Genomic DNA, 23,766 nt, shown 5'->3' with positions numbered 1-23,766 from the left:
TGAAGGGTGGGTAGTGTCTACGTTTTGGCGTCACAGGTCAGTCTTAGCTGTCAATAGCAAAATAAAACCTGTACAACTTCATATTTTAGGTGAAACAAGGAATGCATGTTAAAAGAAAAACTAGTGTCTTGTTGAATCCACAATTGTTCTGACTGTGATGGTTATCCCTGAATGGCAATTTCATTGTACAGCCTTCTTTCACGAGGACGTACACATTAGGAGAGTGCTAGTGGGCTACCGCTAGCTAGCTAGCTAGCTGACATGCTAAGTTAGCTAGCTAAGAAAGTGAAGAAGACGGCAGCAAAGGTAGCTAAACCTACATACTCAGACCTATGCAACTGATATCAGGTAGTTATTTATCTTTCCTTTTCATTTATTGTTTTGCTATATATTTAGGTAATGCAGTGCAATGTGTTTTTATTTTAAATTCTGGTTGTGGCAGTATAGTGATGGTTCTAGTCAATAACTTTGTGGAACTATCATACGCGTTTATGTCAACATAGTGACTTGTTACAACTCGTTCACTAGCTGGCTAAACTGTTATTATATATTGTGTTAGTACCGGCGACATTAAGGGATTTGACACGTTTGTTGTCGTGTACACTTTTGACGCAGATAAGAAGGGACTATGCTAGCAGCTCCGCGAGAAAGACCACTACACACCAGACATGAGAAATTTTCCATTTTGGGGGTGGGGGGTTCGACAGCATCCCGAGGTTTGCATTAGGATCAAGTTCTTTCTCACCGGCAGGCCAGCTGGCCCGGAATCTGAGTTGTCATTTTACTATGAACTGCATGCATTTTGTAAAAATATTTGACTAATTTCTTTCTTGTAAATTCTGTCATTTGAAATTTGTCTCAAGGCCATGTATTGCAGGGGAAGGATTTTTAAATATACAAGGAGACAGTGGATTTTGAACTGCTTTTTTCATACCGCCAAGCGGTCTTAGTTTGGTGAGATCAGCAGATAGCGCAGGAAAACATGGGCTCCCATCCAGGCAGCCAGAACCAGCTTGCCAGGTGAATAATGATGATTAATAATTTAAGGACATGTGGCATATGATCAGCATGCTCCAGGAATGAATACCTGGATGATGAGGGATTCTCTCAAACACTGCTATTGTTAATGTTACACATTCTAGGGTGTTTGGTGTATTGTATGGACTGCTGCAGTATATTTGGTAATAATATTTTGCTCAGAGCATCAGAAACTGTGGTTGACATTACAGCATGTAGGTTTGGCTAAGCCAGCCCTACTGCCCGGTGTTCCTTTGCAGTGTCTTGATATTGTAGCGTTAAGTCGAGAATGAACGTGGAGTTCCAGCTGTTGCTCTGTGGGACCATTCATGTCAGTTGAGGAGGAGAAGACAGGCATTCAATGTCTGACGTTAAAGCTGGCCAGAGTCCAGTAAAAGCTTGTTGGACCAGTGGATCTCGTAGCTGGCTGACCGGGCCATTAACTTCCCAGTGCGTTTGTTGCGTTCCAGTTTAACATATCTGCTCTTTCATCACTGAAAACAATTAACGTACAGAGGTTTTAAACCTAGAGACACAACATCTCAACTCTCTGGGTACTCATCACAAAGCAGCCTTGACAGACCAGAACGGGGTAAGGCAAGTCAATGGGAGAAGTGAAATTAGTCCTTAATTTTCTTTATTTAGAGGCAGAAAAGTTAATATTGTGGAAATGTCATTATGTGAAAGTGGCGAACAGATGCATTTTCATTTTTCATTTTGTTTGTGTGTTTAACCATCTGTAGTATGTATACAGTTGGTTGTGGTTTTGCATGAATATGCAACCTAACAAACCTAAACCCTTGCCACACCTGGCACTTCAAGCAAACCAAAAATCCATGTCAGGACTCTGTTTGCTTTTTTTCTAGGCACTTGATGAAGTCAGAATATTTTGCGGGGCTTTGTCAAAAAAATAAATAAATAAAAGATTCACTATTCACAGATAGTTGATAAACACCATCTTTTTCAAAAATGTTACTGTAATTTATGAGATATATTTCAGCATGTCTTTTTAAAGGGAACCTTAACAACTAGTATGTTTTCAAGATATCAACAACAACATCACTAGATGTTTTATGAACACATCCCAGAACAAGCACACTTGCATGCTAAATTGTGAAATTATCCATCACAACCACAACAATGGATTTTACAAATATATCTGTGAAAAGTATACTAACAATGAGACAAACCTTTTACTGCTAATGTCAAGTATTAAGGAAAGTTGGTTTTAAACATAGCATATCAAGATTATTTCAAGGTTAATCTTGTACAATGACCTGTGCTAAAAAACATTATGGATCTTCCATTTCCTGTCCCTGTAATCAGCCCATCTTTACAAGACTGCAACATATATCAACAAAACCCAAAACACTTCACTTGGGCTGTATTGCTTCCATACAATCTCAGCTTAACCACTAGCACAGTGACTGGAAAAAAGCTTTGTGACCTAATTAAATAGGATTGACTAAAATGTCTTTGTTCAAACATTTTCCTAAATAACCTGGGCAAATAATGTTCTTCAAATTATAACCTGTGATTCAAGTCCCGAATGCTTATACAGCCATGTGAAAGTAAATGTACACTCACTGAAAAGTCATTGCTTGTTAAGAACACATGGATATTTGAGTTAATTTCCAACCACAAAAAAATCAATGTAGGTTTTTAAGGACTCATGGATATTTGAGGTGGTGTCAAATTGCATTGATTATAAAGGTAGCCCAATTTACACAAAACTAATGTTAGTTTCAAACCATTTAATATGATTTAAATACAAGGAAATGCTGTTTTATTGTGTTATTATGTGGAAAAAGTTAGTAACGCCCTTATGATCACATAAAATGGCTAAAATTACTATCTGTTGCCCCAATACAGGTGCAAATGATTAGACGTTTCTGAGGCCCTCAGGGAAAAATAATATTGACGCCCATGAGTCTGGGATGGGTTAAAAAGCAATTTTCAATCAATTCGAAGTACATCATCCCATTGTCTGATGGATCATCTACAAATTTAACAAAGTTCCAGAACACTGGCAATCTACGTAAGACAGGTTGTCCCAAAAAAATCTAAATACAGGCCTTTATTTTACTCACCTGACTGTATACCGTGGCTAATTGACACATCCAGGAGTTCCGATGCCAAGTCTTAGCCATTGCATATTGGCCATCCACCACTCAACCCATGCTTCATTTCCTAAATATGCACCATAAGTATGTTAAGTAACATGGTTCATGGTTTGATTTGAAAATTATTAGTTTTTTATCCTTGTGTGGAATCTAATCGGTTGCCTTACTCAGTCGTCAGCATATTGTTTGAACTATTAATAAGTGCTTTGAACCTTTATAGAAAAAAAGTGCATCATCTAAGTCAGTGTCTCCCAACCTTTTTCAGTTACTGTAACCCCAAAAAGATTTTGCACTGCTTTCAGTACCCCTGAAGTACCCCCTCATGTTAATTTCACTGGTAAGCCTATGTTGTCATGAGTGTTTTCAAGTACCCCCTGTGGAGAGGCCAAGTACCCCCAGGGGTCCTAGTACCCCTGGTTGGGAACCACTGATCTAAGTAGCCATTTCCTCTGGAATTCAGATTGTTGTAAACCCAGATAAAGGTTTTGCAATGGTGGTATTTTGGGGAATGCAATTTCTTGAGAACTCAGGGTAAAGTGCTTTCCACGGAATCCCAGAATGCATTCTGCCTCCTCTCTAGGGTTCTTGCTGTGTTTTAACAGTTTGCACACATCCAGAGTGTTTGCTTGCAATGCAGTTTCAAATGAAAGCATGTGGCCCTCATCTTTCCACTTTTCTACACTTCTTCACTTCCTCCCCCTCTGTCCACTACGATATCCACTACCCTGACACTTTGAATGGGTTTAAAATGGCAATACCTCATTGGCCAGAAAGCAATTTTAGGATACTTGTAGGTATGACAATATGTCATGAAATGTTTACATTAGTCCTTAGGCTACTGCTATAAGTTAATGTTAAATAAGGTACACAAAAGTTACATATTAATTAGTTGGTTCTATGGTTTGTAGTGAACTAAAGGCATCAGGAATTTCATGAAAAAAAATGATTTGTAGGAAGTAAGATCTGCATTACAATTTCACCACAGTCCCATTCATTGTGTTCTAGAACAATATTTGTAGAATAGAATAGAAAGCTCTCTATGAATCCTACTAACTACTAAATAATGAACAACAGAAACTATTTGCGCAAGTAAGTAGGTCCTATGAACGCAGGGGTGCTTTAAGTGGATGATGAGAAATATATTGTAGTAAAGCTGTGTGATCATAAATTTTCTAATTATAATTATTATTTTCAAATCATAAATCTAATATGACATTTTTCTAAAATTGTACAGCAAGCAATGTATGTTAACAGTCTGACTGTGTCTTGTCTAGGCAAAAAAGAAAATACTTTCATGAATAGACACTAAAGGTAGTTCATGTCTATGAATGGGCAACGGGTCAAGATGAGGACCTTGGACCTGTCCCAGACCTCAGTCAAAAGCCCGTATCTCTGATTGAGCTGACCCCAAATCCACTTCTTCTTGAATAGTAATCCCTCCTCTGGGAAAGGAAGCCAGGGTGTGGGTGGCTGATGCAGCACAAATCAGGCCTTCTGAGCGGTTTGAGGCCTAGGTGATGCTGTAGGTGTTTTCCTAATGCAGTTTAAACAAGGGAGCATGGACCTTCCATGGAGTCTGACTTAGCTAATATTATGTGAAACTGCCCCAGTTAAACCCAGCCTGTTCCCAGACTGTTCCACAAGGCTCTTCAACACTGGGCGCTGCTTCCAAATAACCCATGCCATGCTTACACAGGCTGCTAGTTTCTAATCTCTGCCCTTCCTGTTTCTATTTCTATTTTTGCATCTCCATCACAAATGTTGTTGTTTCCCTGCTCTCACTCACGGACCTCTTTCACCTGCAGACCTCTTGCTCCATGTCTACAATCCTCTTTTCTTTCAGTTCTCAGCCACACTTGCACATTTAATCCCCATGAAAAATGCTTCCTGATAATGAAGGATTTAATTTCTGTAGTTTTTGCGCTTTTACACCCCCCCCCCCCACCTCCCACACACACACACACACACACACACACTCTTGCCACCTTAAATTCTTCCCTTCACTGCTTCTACCTTTTCTCCCCGTTCTTTTGGCCCGTCTCTACATTGGTCCCCTGCTGGTCTTGGGGTCTTGTATAATCAGTGCACTGCCTTTCTGCATCTCTCACCCTCTCTCCCCCTTTCCCTCCCCCGGTGTGGTGTACTGGTACCCTATAGGTGAGTGATGGAGACGAGAGAGTTGACCGTAGTGGCTGGCAGCTTCGTCGGTTTCCAACTGCTGTTCTCCGTGGCCAGCCCACTTTTCTCCTCAGCCTTCACCCCTGGCTACAGTCGACTGCCCCCCTCCAAGCTCACCGAGTGGAATTCCAGGTACGGCCAGGGTTTCCCACTATATTTATTAGGCCACAGGTGCCCTATCTGATTTTTCAGTATTCATAGAAAGACTAATGAACTACCTCACAGGATTGTAAACGGTAATTAGATGTGATCGATACAGATTCATTCAGCATGTTAACCGTTTGTGCTCAATTATTGGGGATTAATTTTTATTTAATTTATAGAGTACAGAGAATGAATTTCAGAGCAGATGTTGGTAAAAAAAAAAATTAAAACTGGTGTTAACCTGTGCATTTTGCCTACTGGCATGTGCTGTTGGAATGTGATCTGCACATGTGTGGAAACTTAGTGATATCATAGATGTTTGGTTTGATGGACTAATGATACTGAATAAATCAAAAAACAACTCTGTATATACTTCATAGAACATTTTTGGGATGATAACATTTTCAGTGGAAACTTAAACTGACTAAAAACAAATGGGCAAAACCTGAATTTCTTTTATACGTATTTTAGAATAATTTTGGAGAACTATAAACCAAAATTAAAGCTAGTAAGTGGTAAACAAGTGCAATGGGGCTCCCACTGATTTTGTCATAATGAGTTCTCCAATTACAAGACAATTTTTAGTAAACTGAATCAAAGTTAACAAGGAAAAATAATTCATCATTAACAAACATTTACATATGTTTTACTCTACAGCTAACATTTAGAAAATGTAAATATATGAATACTAATTACATGGACGAAATAATAGACAGCAACACTAACTGTTGCAATCAGTGAGCTTGCTGCACCTTTCTAAAGACAAATTGACCCACTTGTCAGGATTACCTGCCTCTTAATTTGTCTTTAGAAAGGTGCAGCAAGCTCAGTGATGCATTTTTCAGCTTTCACCATGAATTATGGATGGGATTCAGATCCTTGCTCCCTTTAACACAATATTGCATTGAGGTCCCATTTTCATTGAGAGTTACTGGTGTTATATGTTACTGTAGAAACCACTGATTCTAGAAACCATTCCATCATATAATTCCAACCTTTCATTCCTGCATGCTTTTTGGAACAGCCCTCATTGGAAACCCAGTGTTTGGACACTGGCTTGAACATTGGACTTGTTGGAATTTAGTGATGTTTTGCACAGATTAAACACCCCAGAACCAGCCGAGCAACATACCTCCCACGGGATTACACATTTCCCCAACATTCAACTGTAGGGAGATTCCTTTTCTTAGAACGCTTGATTTGGTAATGTACACAGCAAAGCGTTAGCTAGCTAGCCAAGTGTTTTTCCTGTCATTAACCCAGGAACACTAATATTCAAGCAAAGTCTGAAATTATCAAAACTTGTCAGTTATGCCAACAGGTTAATGATTATGGAGATTTTGGGTAGATTGCTAGTGGACTAGCTAGATGTTAATTCAGCTTTAATTAGAAGGAACCTGAGGCTCTTTCCACAGGTTTTCCAACAGGTTGATTCCAGGTAGTTCACCGCCCGTTTGAGTAGCTCATGAAAAAAACATCTAAATGCAATTCTGAAACTGTTGCTCCGCAAAATGTATCAGTCACTGCTGGCTTCCAGCTCCTTTCTGTTGAATGCAACGTTACCACGCCCGTGTAGACATTAAATAATATGACGTGGCAGTGAATTCTTAGCATGTTGTCCCTGTTTGGAAATGTCTAATTAAAAGAAATAGAAACAGTAGCTTGCGACCCGCTACTCTCATGCCACAAAGGTTTGGAGGGTTGGGCCCCCAGGGTTTCAACATAAATGATGGCCCGTTGGCCCGGGGCCAGTAAGACCTAACGTCAGGCCAGTAGACAATGACCGACACTGGGCCATTCGGGCCAGTGCGCAATTTCCACATTTACGTTTACTTCAATTTTACCATTGTTCTTAAGTTAACATGTCTGTACTGCTTCTTCTCCCCCTCCGTGTGGTACAGTACTGTTGTCGTCTTTTTGACCAATAATATTTGTCAGTTTTGACCTATTATAGTTCATAGTGCTTTGTAGAGTGGGACCCAAACATGGCATCGTATGAGGCAAAGAGAACGTGATAATCTTTTTGCCGTGGAAAGAACAAGTTCCATGGGTCAAACAATAATGGCAAGCGATGTGCTGCCATGCTTGTCGTGTGTTCCCAATGAAAGCCGCAGGGTCATCTTTCAAAGGAACAAGCAGCTACCAAAAACCTGCTCTTCAGTCCCTGCAGCATGTCGCGTGTGTTGGCGACCTCGCGGCTTCACCAATGAACACCTGCCTGCTCCGAATGAATGAGGTGGCGCGTAGCGAAACGGAGAGTCTAATTACAGCCTCCTACCACGCAGGCTTGGAATTTCACGTAGTCCGTTCTGGTGGTTGTTCTCAGTTGCGAACTAAAAACAAACTTATGAACAAACTGCTGACGTGAGCTTTTGACTAGCAGGGCCAGAAAGGCCATGGTGGCCGTAGGGCGTACAGTGATTTTCGGGACATCACAGCCAGAGCCAAGGGCGACGACGGCCATGGCCGTCGTGAAATTCCTACGCTGCTACCATGTTGTGAAGAGGACTTCGTCCATGACGTAGTCTTAATACGGATAGAGTAACCATACGGACATGGCTTAGCGACCGTAAGTGTCATGTTCACTACGCCTGCCTAAGCACTTACTAGCATTGACAAACAAGTGAGACTTATCCCACCTGTTGGATTGAATGTGTATTGCGACATGTTTATGTGACCATAAATATATGAACTCCGGTATTTTGTTATCAAGCTTTTATATGTCATTGTATCAGCTCTCGTCTCACGTCACATACAAAACTGTGGTATAAATCAATATTCCGATGATTTTATATTCACGTACAATACGTCTGTACAATACAATTGTATAGTTTTTTTCAGACCAAAAAAAGGTTTGTGTTGAACCCTGGGCCCCTGAACTGCGAGTATGTCCATATAGTTTATCTCACTAACATTGCACAGACCATTTTCTGCTGGTTTTGAATTCAAACACAAGTGTAATTTGTCTGGGGTTTAGTTTAAAATGTTACGAATTGTCAATATTTTATGAGGTACTCCGTGTCCCTGTACAGATGCTATCTCTTTGCCGTTATCTGTTTGTCTTGACCCGGTCAGTTATAACCACCAGTAACCCTCAGTCTCTACACAGCACATTGAACGCCACCATAGGACATACATACCGTACCATGATATAACAAGCACTGAGGTTTGATTCAGGGTTGCCCTCCGTTGCATAAAGGCTCCCAATGTGTCATTCTGTGTTAATTATTTAGGCCTGGCTTGTAACTGGTCATGAGAATATCAGAAAGCTGCACAGCGGGGATGTAAGCCTGTATAGGCTAAGGAACGCTACTTCCAATTCAAGCATGAAAGAGAGAACTTCGTATGTTTGATAAGAGACTCTGTTGTTGACTTGTTTCTTTCCCTTGCTTGGTCTTGGCTTTAATCCCCTCTCAGACACTCCCTTCATAATGGTGACATTATAATGCCATAAAATGTGCTTCATACAGTGGCTGGTTTGCGGAGCCATCGTTCCCGGGCCTTTGGGACAGCTAGTGTGCCCAGGGGCTGATGACAGGGAGGGGGCTGTGTCAGGGTGAGGGGAGATAAAAGCCTGGTGCTCTTCACTGGCCCAGATAAACAGCCAAAAAGTCAATGACACCAGATAGTAGTCACACACCTAAATCTCTCTCCCAGTAGTTTTAGGATATGCTATCTGAATGTTTGACACAATCAATTTTAAAGACTTTGGTATATTATTTTGTTTTAGACTTATTTGAATGTATTTTTCACCTAGGCACACACAAAGAGACTACAGGTAAAGCAAGGACTTAATGTGCTTGTGGACTGTTCCTGACAACCAAATAATAAAAACAAACAGTGGGGAAAGGCTTCTGTGGCGCCATACCCGGCGTGATGATCCTCCTCGTTCTGACAGGTAGAAGAGGTCCTTGATCTCTCCTTCGTGTACACACTGATTTGGTCGCTGCTCCCGAGAGGGAGGCGCCCAGGTGAAGCCGGTCCTTAAATGAGAGAGGGAGATGGGGCAATCAGTGGACCCAGCCTGTCCAATTATCAGTTGTTATCCTGCTTATCACTCCGGAGAGGCTGTTATTGGAAAGAACGCCCAGGCCAACCGCAGAACCTCTTTACAGAGCTCCCAGTACACTAAGGCTTTTTGAAAATGCATTTCCCTTCTGTTTAAATTATCATTTGCTTCTTAATCATGTTCCCAGTGTATGAAGGATGTTAGTGTTCTTTTACTGTTGTTGCGTAATCTTGCACCACTGTTGCATCATTCTCTGCCACTGCATTAGCTGTCCCTGTTTCTTTGTGTGTGTCCAGGTTGGTGTCCACTGTCCATGCTCTGATCGTGGGCCTCTTCTGCCTCTACATCCTGTGGTTCGATGATGCCGTCAATGCAGACCCTGTCTGGTAAGAGGAACCAAATCACTGTCTGTCGTTCCAGCAGCCCACCCCAAGGGGGGGGGGGGGGGGGGGGGGGGGGGCGAAGGGAGGAAGGGGGAGCTGTGCGCTCAGGGAACGATGCCGCTGCTATTCCCCACGTAGAGTAGACATGTCAGGATCTCCAGAGAGGTGTATATTCAGTGGATTCGCCCTTTCATTACTGTCTTTTCTATCTTCTCTCTCTCCTAATGCTGACTGTGTGATTTGCATCATTGAATCCTGAAAGAAACGAATGGTAATTTCCCGCTATCCTTCCCTTGTGTGCTTTTTCTCTCTCTCTCTCTCTCTCTCTCTCTCTCCAGTCAGACAGGCCAGAGTCCTACCAACAAGGTTCCTTTTCATAGCAAACAGCAGCAGCCCAGTCTGAACCCTCCCTCTCCCCCACGTGACCTCCCCCAAACCCCCCCCCCCCCACCCCTAGCGACAACCCACCCCTCTGGCTGTCTGATCGATACAGGGCCTCCTTCGCTCTCATTGTCTCCCCAGCCAGCATTGCTGATGGGGGGGGGGGGGGTGAAAAGAGGAAGGAGAACAGGAGACACGGTGCTGAAGTGTAGCCCTCTCACCACCCAAGTGTTTCACACATTTTGTTTCACATCTCCTTTCTTTGTTGTTCCATTTTCCTTCGTGAAGCGATGTCATTTTAGTGCCCCCCCGCCATCTTGTCATCTTTGTCGCATTGGTGATTTTCTTGTCCTTTGCATATTGGCTTCCCTGCCCATCTCCTTTTTGTGTTGTACTTCTCCCTTCTCTTTAGGCTTGTGGCCAAGTTCTATCCATAGCACAGTTGTGTATTGCGACAATGAGTGACGCAATAATGAAACCTTCAGACTATTTGATTGCATTACAGCTTCATTAAGACATACCAGAGATTGTTGCTGGGCTTCAAAGAATTAACTGCCCTAATACCTGCATTGACACATTCAGCTTCTTACAGTGTCACTCGGTATGGTAATTCCCAACGATTACAACGATTAGGCATGGTAATCCAATCAATCCCATCTTTCCCCAGTCGGCCTCCTAGACAGCCACTGAATGGTTCATATGCCCTTGAAAAGTGAACTTTTCCGTTTAAGCACTAAGAGCAGAGTACACACTTAGTTATGTTTGGTAATAAACGGGAGTATTCAGTTGGTTGATTAGATTTCAGTTGACCCAGGGTTAGAGGTGTGGTACTGTGTGGCTTACTGTATCTGGATAACAGTGATGTAACAAAATAAAACTTTAGACCCAACCCTATTACTGATTGAATGTTGAACTGCTTGGGCCAATTCACATTGAGAAATTCACCATGAGATTGAGAGAATTCCTTTACCTACAACTTTCAGTCAAATGCATGCATAGCTGCTGTCTGTACACACACACACACACACACACACACACACTCCAATATTCCCCTTAAGTTGTGCACAGCTGTTTTACGTCCCTCCTATAGCTCGTTCGTGGAGAGGAATGCGACTGCCCACGCGTAAACACACTGGGGCAGGAAAATGTATGGTGGAGATGGCACTAACTGGCAACATAGTAAAACACAGACAAAGCAGTGTCCCATGGGGTTTTCATTTCTGTGACTCTTAGAAATAAACAGCAACAAGGGTAACAAACAACAGAGAGGCGTACTGTGTCAGGTTAGAGGAACGGCCAGGCGAGCTGTCAAAGTAAATGAATAATAAGGGCCCTGGTCTTCCTTACACCTCTACTCTGTCACAAGATAAACCCTGTACAACTGCTCCAACAAACTAAGGGACAGCAGGTTATCTACCGGAGTATGTAAACCAGGGTATCTTACCCAGCCCTTCTCCAAGGACAGCTCAAAACTGAGGATTACAGAACAAATAGGTTTCAACATATAACAAATCACACCGAGCAAAACACCCAAAGGAAGTGCATGACACCTCATCAGCACAAGGCCCGTCACGCCTGAGAGGGTCACAGAGGGAGGTAGATGCACGTGAGAACAGCCCAAGCAGCGCTCTAGAGTGCTACAGAGGGACGAGGATGTAACAGCAGCTCTTCAAGATCTGCCGTGCACGAGAAATGCCAAACCTGGACGATCGGTGGACTAACCAACGCGAAGGCTTGCTTGATGGAGCAGGCTACGCTAGCTAGAGTATTTTATTCAGAAAACTGCTCATTCACGTAGTGAGGTGTAACCCCTCTCCTCTGCGCACACAGAATCTGTTGTTCGTTTAACTACCTCGTGGCCCGAAATATGGGAAAATGAACTACTACCTCATGGCCCGAAATATGGGGAAATGAACTCAGGCAGTGGGAATGATCTCTTCGTCGATTCATTAGGATATAGTTTGAACCTTGTTTTTGCCAGACGTAGCGCTTGGCATTCAGGCTTTTTAGTTTGATTTTGATCCCATCGGACCAGAGCATCCTTTTCCTCATGCTCCGAGTCCTTCAGGTGGCCTGTGATATGCCTTTTAATCAGGAGTGGCTTCCATCTAGCCACTTTGCAATGCAGACCTGATTGATGGAGTGCTGCAGAGATGGTTGTCCTTTTAGACGTTTCTCCCATCTCTGCAGAAATCCCCTGAAGCTCTGTTTGAGTGGGCATTGTATATTTGTTTGTCACCTTCCTGACCAAGGCCTTTCTTGCTTTATTCTTAGTTTGTTCAGATGGCCAGCTCTAGGAAGAGTCTTGGTGGTTTGAAACATCTTGCATTTTACAATGATTTTTACAAAGTCCTGTGTAGGCTAGTGTGTAGATTACTAAAACCATCTATGTTTTTAAGTTGTTATTATAATAAACGTTTCAGCAAGCACACCTAATGAATGTATCCTGCAGATTAGATTATTTTTCATAATATTAAAGAGTCTAATAAGATGTAAAATACTTCAACATCAGGCTTACTCTACTTCTGGCTGACATTTCCACACTTTAGACCCAGAGAGCAAGGAAAATCTAACTGAACCCAGTCTGTGCTTATGTTTTTCCACTGCTTTGTGAATTACCAAGCGGATCAATGTGTTACATACATTTACAGTTTGTTCCAAAATGTCTAGTAAATACGAAAGCTTTCACTTATTCCCAAGTTTCTATACAATATAGATGTCTTTGACTCTATATGCACGTGGGTGATTAGATGTTGCTGATGGCTGAGCTGAAGGGTGTGCAACTGCACCAAGTCGAGATATAATTGGATGGATGCCTGTGTTTTGCCGGAGATTTCATGATACAACACTTGCTTGCAGATATGTGTTGCATTTTGTTACTGTAATTTTATTACGCGTTGACGTTCCAAACAAGAGTTTCTCGCTACCACACTCGACTGCCGCCGAAGAATACAATAGAGCCGGCAATGGTAATAAACTGAAAACATAGTTGGCACCCTGGTTAGAAAGCATGAAGAACAAGCTAAGAAGGAAAATAGCTTTAGTGCAAGGAACATTTGCGGCGCATATTTATTAATTTCATCACTGAGAACATTGGCTGTGGTTGGTCTAGCCATGGGGGTCAGAGGGCAGGCTGCACTCCGACTCGAGGCCTACATACGCTGGCTGCTTTGGGGTGAAGTTCGGGAGAGGTGGCGCAGGACGGTGTCACGGGGATGGTATGCGAGCCGTCCTCTGATATCCAGAGAGCGAGTCGCTCAGTGTGATTGGACACACCGGGGCCATTGGCAGCATGTTATGGATAGAAGCCAATATCAGTTACGGTAGGGTTTCACTGCGGCAGACGCACACATTATTGCGACCACAGTCGCTTCGGAGACGCGCTTATCGACGGCAGAGCAGGGAGCGGACGGTACTGGGCGTGGCCCTTTTGATAAAATAAACCTGTTACGGTGGCGTTGCCTCTAAACCTTGGTCCTAGCCACTGAGTCATGTACAAACTACGCACACGGTCAGCTAGGCCATACCTACAGTCCCCTTATGTAGTCACGCGGAGCCGTGGTCCTACGTCCTGTTGCAGTGGGGTCTATGTAGGCTACTGCTCACGTGTGCACATCACGTTACATGTATTTCTCCATGACCACACCAACACAGGGATGAAGCAGTCAAACATGAACACACCCTGTGTGTTCAAATAGGCCTTTGTCCACACGCAGCTGTTTATAATAACCCTTCCCAGGACACAGTATCCTGGTAGTTACAGTACAGGTCTAGGAGCCGTGACCTACACTACTCTGGGGACTGCGCTAATCCAGTAGAATGTTATGTATGTGGATTGTGTAGTTGTGCACCCCGCTAGATTTCTGGGAAAGCGTAAGTAGCTTTTTGTTTTCCGTTTTAATTTGAGCGTTTCTCCGTGATGTGGCCACCGCTTGTTTTTAAAGAAGCCTTTGTGTTTCATTGTTGCTGTACAGGGGGGATCCTGGTCTGGTGAAACTTAATGTGGCCATCACATGTGGTTATTTGCTCTATGGTGAGTAGTTTGTACCATCTCATGTTTGTACCCCGCAATAATTATTAGCCTCCGATCACTAGCCGTTTTGTCTGTGGATAGAAATGTGACCTGTTTGCAAACAAGCCACCTGCTTTTCTTTTGTAGACCTTGTGCTTCTGGCCTCCAACTGGAGCACAATGGGGGACGGCTTTTTCGTCTGTCACCACTTGGCGGCGCTATATGCATATGGATATGTGTTGGTAAGTCTGGTCTAATACCATGATCTCTATGTGGTAATATCACGGTTTGGCTTTGTAATGTTTTTATAGATATGTGTGGGACATTAAGTTGGGTTATGTCATTGTGTCAATGTATTTATCTGCAGACTCGTGGCGTGCTTCCCTATTTCGCCAACTTCCGTCTCATTTCGGAGTTATCCACACCGTTTGTGAACCAAAGGTAAGCTAGCTGTGTTTTCTCAGGCTGTTGCTATATTGGACCTACAGTGTCAGCGTTGACATTCTTCCCTGTCCTCCTCCATACAGGTGGTTCTACGAGGTGCTGAAGTACCCTCGCTCCGACCGCTTGGTGGTGGCCAACGGCATGGCCATGGCAGTGGTCTTCTTCATGGTGCGCATCTTCGTCATGCCGCCTTACTGGGCCCGGGTGTTTGCCACGTTCGGCACCGAAGCCTTTGAGCGCCTGGGCGTCGGCGCTCAGGTGGCCTGGATCACTTCGTGCATCGCTCTGGACATCCTCAACACCATCTGGATGTACAAGATCGCCCGCGGCTGCTACAAGGTCATGATGGGTGCCAGGGCCGGGAAGGCCGTGGGTGTCTCCCAGGTCAAGCAGAACCATATGAACAACCATACTGACTAAGAGAACCAGGCTGGAGAGTCTCTGGAAGGGAGCTCTCACAGCCCGAGCCTTGTCACTCTTTCGATCCCCTGAAATCATGTAGCGGAATGGGCTCGGATCCTGGCCCCCAGAGAATGACACTGGTCCAACACCAGCTCTGTGTCTCAGTGTTTCATCCATGCTATCATATACCCAGGCTGGGCTTTTTGTTAGAAGTGACGGAGAAGCTACGAAGCACATTCATCCCCCATTTGCCTTCAGTCAAAGCCCAGTCATTTGAAGTGCCTGTGGTAGACAGGTAGAAAGCAATAAAAGAAGAAAACACACCCACTCATTGCCCCCCCCCCCCCCAGCCTCTCTCCATTTTTAGTTGCCTGGCCCGTCCAACCTGATGAGTGGCCCTGCTTGGCCCAGTGGACTTTTCAGTCTAAGTGTGCTAGTTTGACCTCAGACAGACACCACGATGCCTCTTACTGTATCTCCCGGAGCCTGTTCTTTATAAACCCCTGGCTACATCACCATCAGACAGGTACCCCACCTGCAGCAAGCACCCAACCCGTCACACTTAATCGTCACTGGATTTCCAATCGACAGACAGGATGTGCAGGTGAGATGGAGACATGGATGAGGTGATGGGATTCTACCAGAAACCTCTTGCTCTTTCATCATTTCATCCAATGTCTGGCTCTTCTCCATTTGGGGCTCGGGGGTCTAAATTATCCCATTTGTTCCCCCTGTTACCCAACCTCAAAACAAAGAATTGACATAAACACTTTTTATCTTCACTACACATTCATAATCCTCTGTTTCGCCAGAGGTCAAATCCATCCAGTTTGATGCTTCTTTTCTACCTCTCCCCTGCCTTATAAAGACTTGTCAATCCCTCCATATGAAAAGAATCACGTTTTTTCTACTGTAAAGAGGTTTTAGCCTTTGAAACGATTTAATCCATTATCCAGTCCAGGTGACTATAGAGGACGGTCTCTGGAGATGTTCCCAGCAGCCACTGCAGCTTTACACTGTAACACACAACACTGTGTCTGCTGTGTCTCTTTAAGGCACCTCTGGGGATTTAAAACTACAGTTTTGTTTGTTTTTTTTGTCTTTACTTGTCAGTGTTTTTGTGAGAACTATATATTAAAAACATGAGCAGGTACCTTTTTGGAAGAAGGCCTTCTAACTGGCTTAAGTTTGTGGTGCCTTCGTGAACCCAACAAGGTGATCTTCCACCTACAGAATGTCGGCCATAGGAATGCTAGCAATATGTTCAAATGTGTTTCTATAGATGTATGATCAAATATGAGTTACCAGTCTGACAAGAACAGCTATAAGCTGTCAATGTTGTATGTGTAGCATTGGGATGTCATACTGTTCAAATAGATTTGATTCACTTCAAGTCTCCGACCGCTCGTTAGGAAAACATTTTGATTATGTCTTTATAATCTCCTATCACTAGTTTAAATCACTAAACAGGATAGATATAAAATTGATATCATCTATGGATTTCAATGATCACCTCTTCCTCCCCGCAATTCATTTTAATCAGTGTGTTTTATGCGTTTGTTCCGCATCTGTAGTGTTTTGATTTCTATCCACAAAACCATTGAAATAGTTTGGGACGGGCATCTGAAATGTAGGACTTTTCACTGTGGAATTAAAGCACACTTTCTGTGATGGAGGAGTCACCTTAGATCTCCCTGTGTTTACCACTCGGGAGGCTTGTAAATGTTGTGCCTTTACATCAACAGGAACTCTAATGCAGTCAGGTAAGAGATTAGGATGACGTGTTTTTTTTTTTTTTTGTTGTGAACTTTTTTCTGCTATGGTAACCTCTATACTTTTGTTGTTATGTAGCTGTAAGCTATATGTTTTTGTACCCTGCACTAAAATGAATCCGGCCAAGTATTTTCAAATGTTGATCCGTCAGTGGAGGGCGTTCTTGGGAAGTATTTCTCCTGAATACTGGAGCAGTCCTGTGGTTATTAGTGTTCAGGTAGTTCTGTTGGACTTGAGAGGAGCGGCATGTGGTTTGTAGGGGCACGTTGATGGTTGTGACTAGGAGGAAGATGATGGGCACTGTAATTGTCATCATGTAGATATTCAGAGAATCAGGTTAGGTTCAGCTCATTTCTACCCCTTGCTCTTCCAATACTTTAAGCTGTGAAAAGAGTAACTTGTTTGTACCGTTCATTAATGATGTTTCAGCGGGATTTGCGGTCCAAGTGGTAGTGTGCATCTAACACCGCTTGGATGCCTGTGAGGGGTTTTACCTCCGGTACGAAGTCTCCATCAACAATTCCATCCAACAATTGCACAAAGAGGAAGAAGTGCCCATTGTTCAATGTGAGGAAAAACACTTGATCTGGTGTGTAGTGATTGTCACAAATGGCTTGTATGCAGTGAGCATTGAATTGCTATGTGGACTTAAGGGAGATGATAAAAAATAAGCGACGTCAGAAGGGCTTTGGGATTGGCAACGTGGACAATGTGACATGGTGGTTTCTGCAATGCCAAAATCCACCAGAAACAACCAGCCTTTTATCCCTTTGAGAGGCAAGTGTTGGTGTATTTATAGAACATACAAATGATCCCATGCCACAGCTAACAGGTGAGAATGCACTGGAGCTCCTGGAAGAACCAGTAGAACCTTGCATTTTCTATAGCTGCATTGCATGTATTTCACCTTAGCAGCGTAAAAAAAAAATACTTCTAGACATTTGGTACTACATGCCATGGTTTGGGCAGAGTGTTTTCTGTTTAGTTTTTTTTTTACGTTTTTTAAATTAATTGTTTTTATTGTATAATCAATGCAATGTACAAATTGTTGTGACTTGTCCAAAACAAGTTAATTTGTTATTCAGTAAACACAACATATATCCAGAGGAAATATTCTAACAAGCAACAATCAATTTTACCAAAATGAAAACCAATGTGAAAGAAACCCTAACAGTTACACTCTCATGACATCTCACTCTATTGACCTGTTAGATACAAAATGTGTGGCATTCTGCTTGTAGCTGAGATCTTACATCAACTGTGGGAACCTTGTGTCTTCTACTTGGGAGACTTCACATCTACTGGGGAGACCTCACGTCTTCTACTGTCTGTGTTAGGTCACATTGTTATGGTTATTTCAATTGCCCCATCAAGCGAGGCAGGCAGTGGACAATTCCAGAAGTAAATTATCAAGGAAATTAAGGAGCCATTGAAGACCTTGTGCATTTGTGAAGAGACAGTTAGACCTGCTAGAAATGGTTCCATTGTTGCTGTTGAATGACAGCACATTATTATCACTGAGAAACATTTCTTCCCTGAGTTTTTCTCGTTCTCTTGTACAGTCTTGCTTGACCTGTGGGGCATATCTGGAGACCACAGCAAATGCATTGTGTCTCAAGGGGTGGAGATGGAACAGATTTGGTCAAGAAAGTTTGTTTAATATAAAATAAATGTTATTCTGATGAATGATAGCAATGAAATAAGTAAAAACAACATGATGGGAGAAAAAAAAACAGATCAATTGTTGCAGTTTAGTTTTTGGTCCTTTTTTTATTTTACTGAAAGGCATTTATTTTCATTGTAATTATTAAAGATTTTTAGTTGAACAAAATACAATACAGGCCTTTGGGTCCCTGTCTCAACACCATGTGACCCAGATTGTTGTCTACAATGACCACTACTAATGATGTAATTGTAGCGCTGAAATTTGAGACTTACTTGAACCTTTTGCTCTTCAATAAATTTTGAAGACCAAACTCTTTTTTTTTGTTGTTGCAATCATTACTTTTTGGCTTTTTAAGTAGTACATGAAATGAAATTGATGGTTTTGTTTATACTGGTGTACACTGAGACAATGGTATAAAAATACATGTTGTACAGTACAACACTGAGTAGTCCATGTGCATACTGCTGTGTTCTGCTGTTTCGCAGTTCTGAGGTACTGTATGTCTGGCTCAGTCCTGTCCAGCGAGTCCATCTGCTTCTGTGAGAAGGTGCCCATTCTAGTTAGCAGAGGGAGACGGGGCGAGGGAAGTGCCTGAGCCACTGTTGGGCTTTGATTGAATCCAGCACTCTACTGTGTGCGCCGGTCAAGGGGCTGATTCACAGACTGTCTGGAGAGCTTTACCAAACATGGTCACATAAGAGAGACTCAATGAAAATATCTTCTGCTACACACACACACACACACACACACACACACACAGTCACCTACACTAGTACACACACATTCATATATAAATACAGCGATGTCAGGCTTCTGTAGACTGACTGAATACGTAAATCACTCTACTCCTTAGGTCACAAATCTGTTTGTGTTTACTGTGTATACATAGTTTATTTGAAAACACAGATTGTTCTTTAAAGTATGCTACCGTTCAAAAGTTTGGGCTCCTTGTATTCAAAAGAAAAGCACTTTTTTTTTGTCCATTAAAATAACATCAAATGGATCAGAAACAAAGTGTACACATTGTTAATTTTGTAAAAGACTATTGTTGCTGGAGATGGATTATTTATAATGGAATATCTACTTAGGCGTACAGAGGCCCATTATCAGCAACCACCAGTCTTGTACTATTGTTAGCACAACTGATTATAGAAGCAATAAAACTGGCCTTTAGACTAGTTTAGTATCTGAAGCATCAGCAAGTGTGGGTTTGATTACAGGCTCCAAATGTGTTAGTCTTGTTTTGAGAAATGAAGGCTATTACATGCAAGAAATTGCCAAGAAACTGAAGATCTCGTACGACGCTGTGTACTACTCCCTTCATAGAACAGTGCAAACTGGCTCTAACCAGAATAGAAAGAGGAGTGGGAGGCCCCGGTGCACAACTGAGAAAGAGGACAAATACATTAAAGTGTCTAGATTGAGAAACAGCTTCATTAAATAGCACCCCCAAAACACCACTCAACAGTGAAGAGGCCACTCTGGGGTGCTGGCCTTCTAGGCAGAGTTGCATAGAAAAAAGCCCCATCTCAGACTGACCAATAAAAAGAAAAGGTTAAGATGGGCAAAACCGCATGCACACTAGACAGAGGAAGATTGGAAAAAAGTGTTATGGACACACATTATGGAATAACATTTGTGAGACGCAGACCAAACGAAAAGATGATAAAGGAGTGCTTGATGCCATCTGTCAAGCATCGTTGATGGTCTGGGGTTGCTTTGGTGGTGATAAAGTGGGAGATTTGTAAAGCATGAAAGGGATTTTGAAGACGGAAGGCTGTCACTTCATTTCGCAATGCCATGCCCTGTGGACGACGCTTGATTGGAGACAATTTCCTGCTACAACACGACAGTGACCCAAAGCACAGCTCCAAACTATTTAGGGAAGAAGCAGTCAGCTGGTATTCTGTCTATAATGGAGTGACCAGCACAGTCACCGGATCTCAAATCTGTTAAGCTGCTGTGGGAGCAGCTTGACCGTATGGTACGTAAGAAGTGCCCATCAAGCCAATCCAACTTGTGGGAGGTGCTACAGGAAGCATGAGGTGAAATCTCTTCAGACTACCTCAACAAACTGACGATTAGAATGACAAAGGTCTGCAAGGCTGTAATTGCTGCAAATGGAGGATTCTTTGACGAAAGTCAAGTTTGCAGGGCACAATCATTATTTCAATTAAAGATCATTATTTCTGACCTTGTGAATAACTATATTTCCTATTCATTTTTCTGCCTTTCCTATTCAAATTAATTTCATGGATGTTTTCATGGAAAACAAGGACATTTCTTAGTGACCCCAAACCTTTGAACGGTAGTGTACGTCCATAAATATTTGTGACATATCCTTTTTCATCCTTTCATAGCATGTTTCCATTTTTCAGCAGTTCTATTCTTCATTTAAGTTCCCAATATCTTAAACCAGCACTATTGAGCCACATAGTATTACGTAAATAGAATAAATACATTATTGTGTTGTTTGAGGAGGAATTCATGAAGAAAGCTTTCCTAGACTTTGGATAAAGCATTTCTTTTTGGTTACAAAATCAGTCCAAACAAGTCCAAATATTGCTCTTCCATTTTTTTTTATTGCAATCTACATGGATGAGTTACTTTTAGATACTGCTTAAGAAAACAGACAATCCCCTAAAGAGTATCTTTTCAGTATCTGTTCATCCAGTTTGGTGTTGATCATACTTAGATTTATATATTGATATGATATGCTTTGATGACACATTTTAATGTCACAGTAAAAAACGAATAAAATAGTTGCATGGTCATTTATATGTTACTACATGGTTATATGTTTGTGGGAATAAGTTGCTAAACAGTTGGAACAAGGAACATTCACTTGCAGATCCACTACTGGTGTTATTTTACATTCTTGTTCAACTAGAATTTTCTGCTTGCAAGTCAAATTCTCCACTTTCTGTTTATAATAATTCTCGCTTTGGCCATTCTGCTCACCAGGACAGGATATCTGCTTGCTAGTCAAGTGGTCTTCCCTCTATGTATAATCTTGCTTGCTAAAGCCATACTGTGTACGTGCAGCATAACTCTGCTCCTCCAGTCATCTGTAATTGTGCTTGTGCGAGCCATACTGCTCACATATTTGGCATCAATCTATTGCCTTTTTGGGGCCTTGTTAAGGTCAACAGCATTATAAAGGTTACCAGGATACTCTGGCTGAAACAGGTTGCCTCTGCAAGGAAGGTATTCTTGTCTGCAGGTAAATGTTAGTTCAAGTCAAAGACCTTCAACTTTTAAATCTGCAAAGAAGCGATTATTTACCATATAAGCAACCTTTTTCAGTGGACATCTCCGTCTCCAGCTTGATTCCCATGGGAAAACCTGTGGTTGGAATTGAAGAGAGCAGTCCATAACAGCAAACCAAAGGATCTCAATGTTATGGAAACATTCTGAATGGAGGACTGGTCTAAGAGCCCTTCAAATGTGTTATAGGAAAAGCCTCAGTGTCATTTTCCTTGCAAGTAAAAAAGAAAGTCCTGAAAATGGGTGACAATACTTTGTTTAGTATTTATCACCACCTCCCTAAGAAAAGTGAACAACAATGAAAAATTGGCAGTGCTTGATGTCAGTTCACATTGACATTATATCTATGCTCTGACAATTTGAACTAGAACTTATATCGGTGAAAAAGCAAGTATTCACGTCCATCAGCCAATTCATCAATCATCTTTATTCTCTAAAGAAGTGGTATTCAAATCTGTACCTCGAAGCCAGTTCCACTCCATTTTGTCACTGCGATCCCCTAATCAGGTACTTATTTATACACGGGACACCAGGTGAGTGCAATTAATAATGAGGTAGAACAAGATAAGATTTGAGTACCCCTGCTCTAAAGGGACATGTACTCAGAATGTAGCTGTATTATTTCTCTGTATGGACTTTTAGATGATAATTTCTCTGTATGTTCTTTCATCTAAAACAAATTGGCCAGTCTGCTATACAAAATGTGGTTTTTAAGTTAGTGCTTTGTTGCAAATAGGGTGAATGTTTTGGAATATTATTCAGAATTTTAGTATTGTTTTCACTCGTGTTGACATTCCTGAACATATTTCTTCCTCTCCCGTAGCTCAGTTTGAGAGATTTAATTTATACACCTTTATATACCCTTTTATACAAAGCTTAAAAACTGCCAATTTGATCATGCCATGAATTTCTTTCCACATTTGTTCGCACATCTTTTTATCTGAAAGATGTTTGGAAGGCATGTTAAGAACAAAGCCTATGGATTTGTTTTCAGTAACCAACCTTGGGATTTCAGTAAATATATGTCTCTGGCAGAGCAGTAAAACTCTGGTAGAGTTAAATGCTTTAATTCTGAGATCCTGATACATGATGCTCACTTAAGTTTCACCTGTTTTTTATTTACTGCATGGAAACACTCAAACATCAACTAATACAAATAAGCCAATGCCACTTGGCTGTCACTTAGTTGAGTCATATATGCATCTGCATTTACTTCATATATTCAACACGTCTGCTTGCGAAAACCATAACTAACTACACAGGTTAATAGTCAACACTAAATGTTGAGAAACACTGAACTACTCATTTAGAACAAGTGCATGAATGAGCATTGCGGTGAAGGGATGCTTGTTAGACTAACCATAGGTACCAGAGTTCCCTAGTTGGCTAACTACATCTGCTAACATGAACATATTGTGCCTCAATTTGGAGCATCTGCTTCAGAAATCCGTCGTTAGTGGATCCGTGTTCCTACGGACTGTAAGTTTCCACAGTAATGATACAACAGTGTACAGGCATTGAGGCGACAACAGGCTGGAGGATATTAGCTAGCAGCTATTAACAACAGGAGCTAGATTACTTTAGTGGAAGATATTTACATTTGTGTGTGTGAAAGTAGTTCACATCAACCCTTTTGTGTTATATGAAGTAAATGACTGTCTGTTTGTGATATGGTTCAAATTTCATACGGTGCCTTGAGGAAGTGTTCGGACCTCCTCACTTTCTTCACACTTTTTTGTTATGGACATAATTTATAATTGATTGCATTAATTTCTTTGCCATCAGTCTACATATAATGACGAAGCGAAAACATGTATTTAGAAATGTTTGCCAATTCATGAAAGAGCTGAATTATCTAATGTAAATAAGTATTTAGACCCTTTATTCAGTAATTTGAAGAAGTGCCTTTGGCGGTGATCATAGGACTTACTCATTTTTGTTATGTCTCTAGCATCTTTGTACAGCTG

The 23,766-nt window shown here is 41.9% G+C and overlaps 1 protein-coding gene across 4 annotated transcripts; it reads left to right on the top strand.

Annotated features, from left to right (window-relative positions):
• On the top strand, nucleotides 1-18,842 carry tlcd4b (TLC domain containing 4b). Of its 4 annotated transcripts, none has more exons than XM_010874969.4 (7): nucleotides 1-306; nucleotides 5,298-5,450; nucleotides 9,768-9,857; nucleotides 14,210-14,268; nucleotides 14,395-14,489; nucleotides 14,615-14,688; nucleotides 14,775-18,842. In XM_010874969.4, exons 2-7 carry the CDS (start codon nucleotides 5,305-5,307, stop codon nucleotides 15,109-15,111), a joined length of 801 nt encoding a protein of 266 aa, XP_010873271.1. In that variant the 5' UTR covers nucleotides 1-306; nucleotides 5,298-5,304; the 3' UTR covers nucleotides 15,112-18,842. The 4 variants fall into 4 exon arrangements, with proteins under 4 accessions (XP_010873271.1, XP_010873270.1, XP_019906664.1 ...); XM_010874968.4 differs by having other exon boundaries at nucleotides 1-348; XM_020051105.3 differs by having other exon boundaries at nucleotides 14-36.
• Nucleotides 18,843-23,766: the final 4,924 nt, after the last annotated feature.

Source organism: Esox lucius, chromosome 11 (assembly GCF_011004845.1).
Source record: "Esox lucius isolate fEsoLuc1 chromosome 11, fEsoLuc1.pri, whole genome shotgun sequence".
Taxonomy (NCBI): Eukaryota; Metazoa; Chordata; class Actinopteri; order Esociformes; family Esocidae; genus Esox; species Esox lucius.
Note: the sequence above shows the minus strand (reverse complement) of the source record. Positions and strands in the feature narration are given on the sequence as shown.

Excerpts from the sequence above, each read along its gene's own strand:
- tlcd4b (XM_010874969.4), top strand. The coding sequence starts at position 5,305 with ATGGAGACGAGAGAGTTGACCGTAGTGGCTGGCAGCTTCGTCGGTTTC. Across the intron at positions 9,858-14,209 it reads GTCAATGCAGACCCTGTCTG|GGGGGATCCTGGTCTGGTGA; the intron begins GTAAGAGGAACC and ends GTTGCTGTACAG. Across the intron at positions 14,689-14,774 it reads ACACCGTTTGTGAACCAAAG|GTGGTTCTACGAGGTGCTGA; the intron begins GTAAGCTAGCTG and ends TCCTCCATACAG.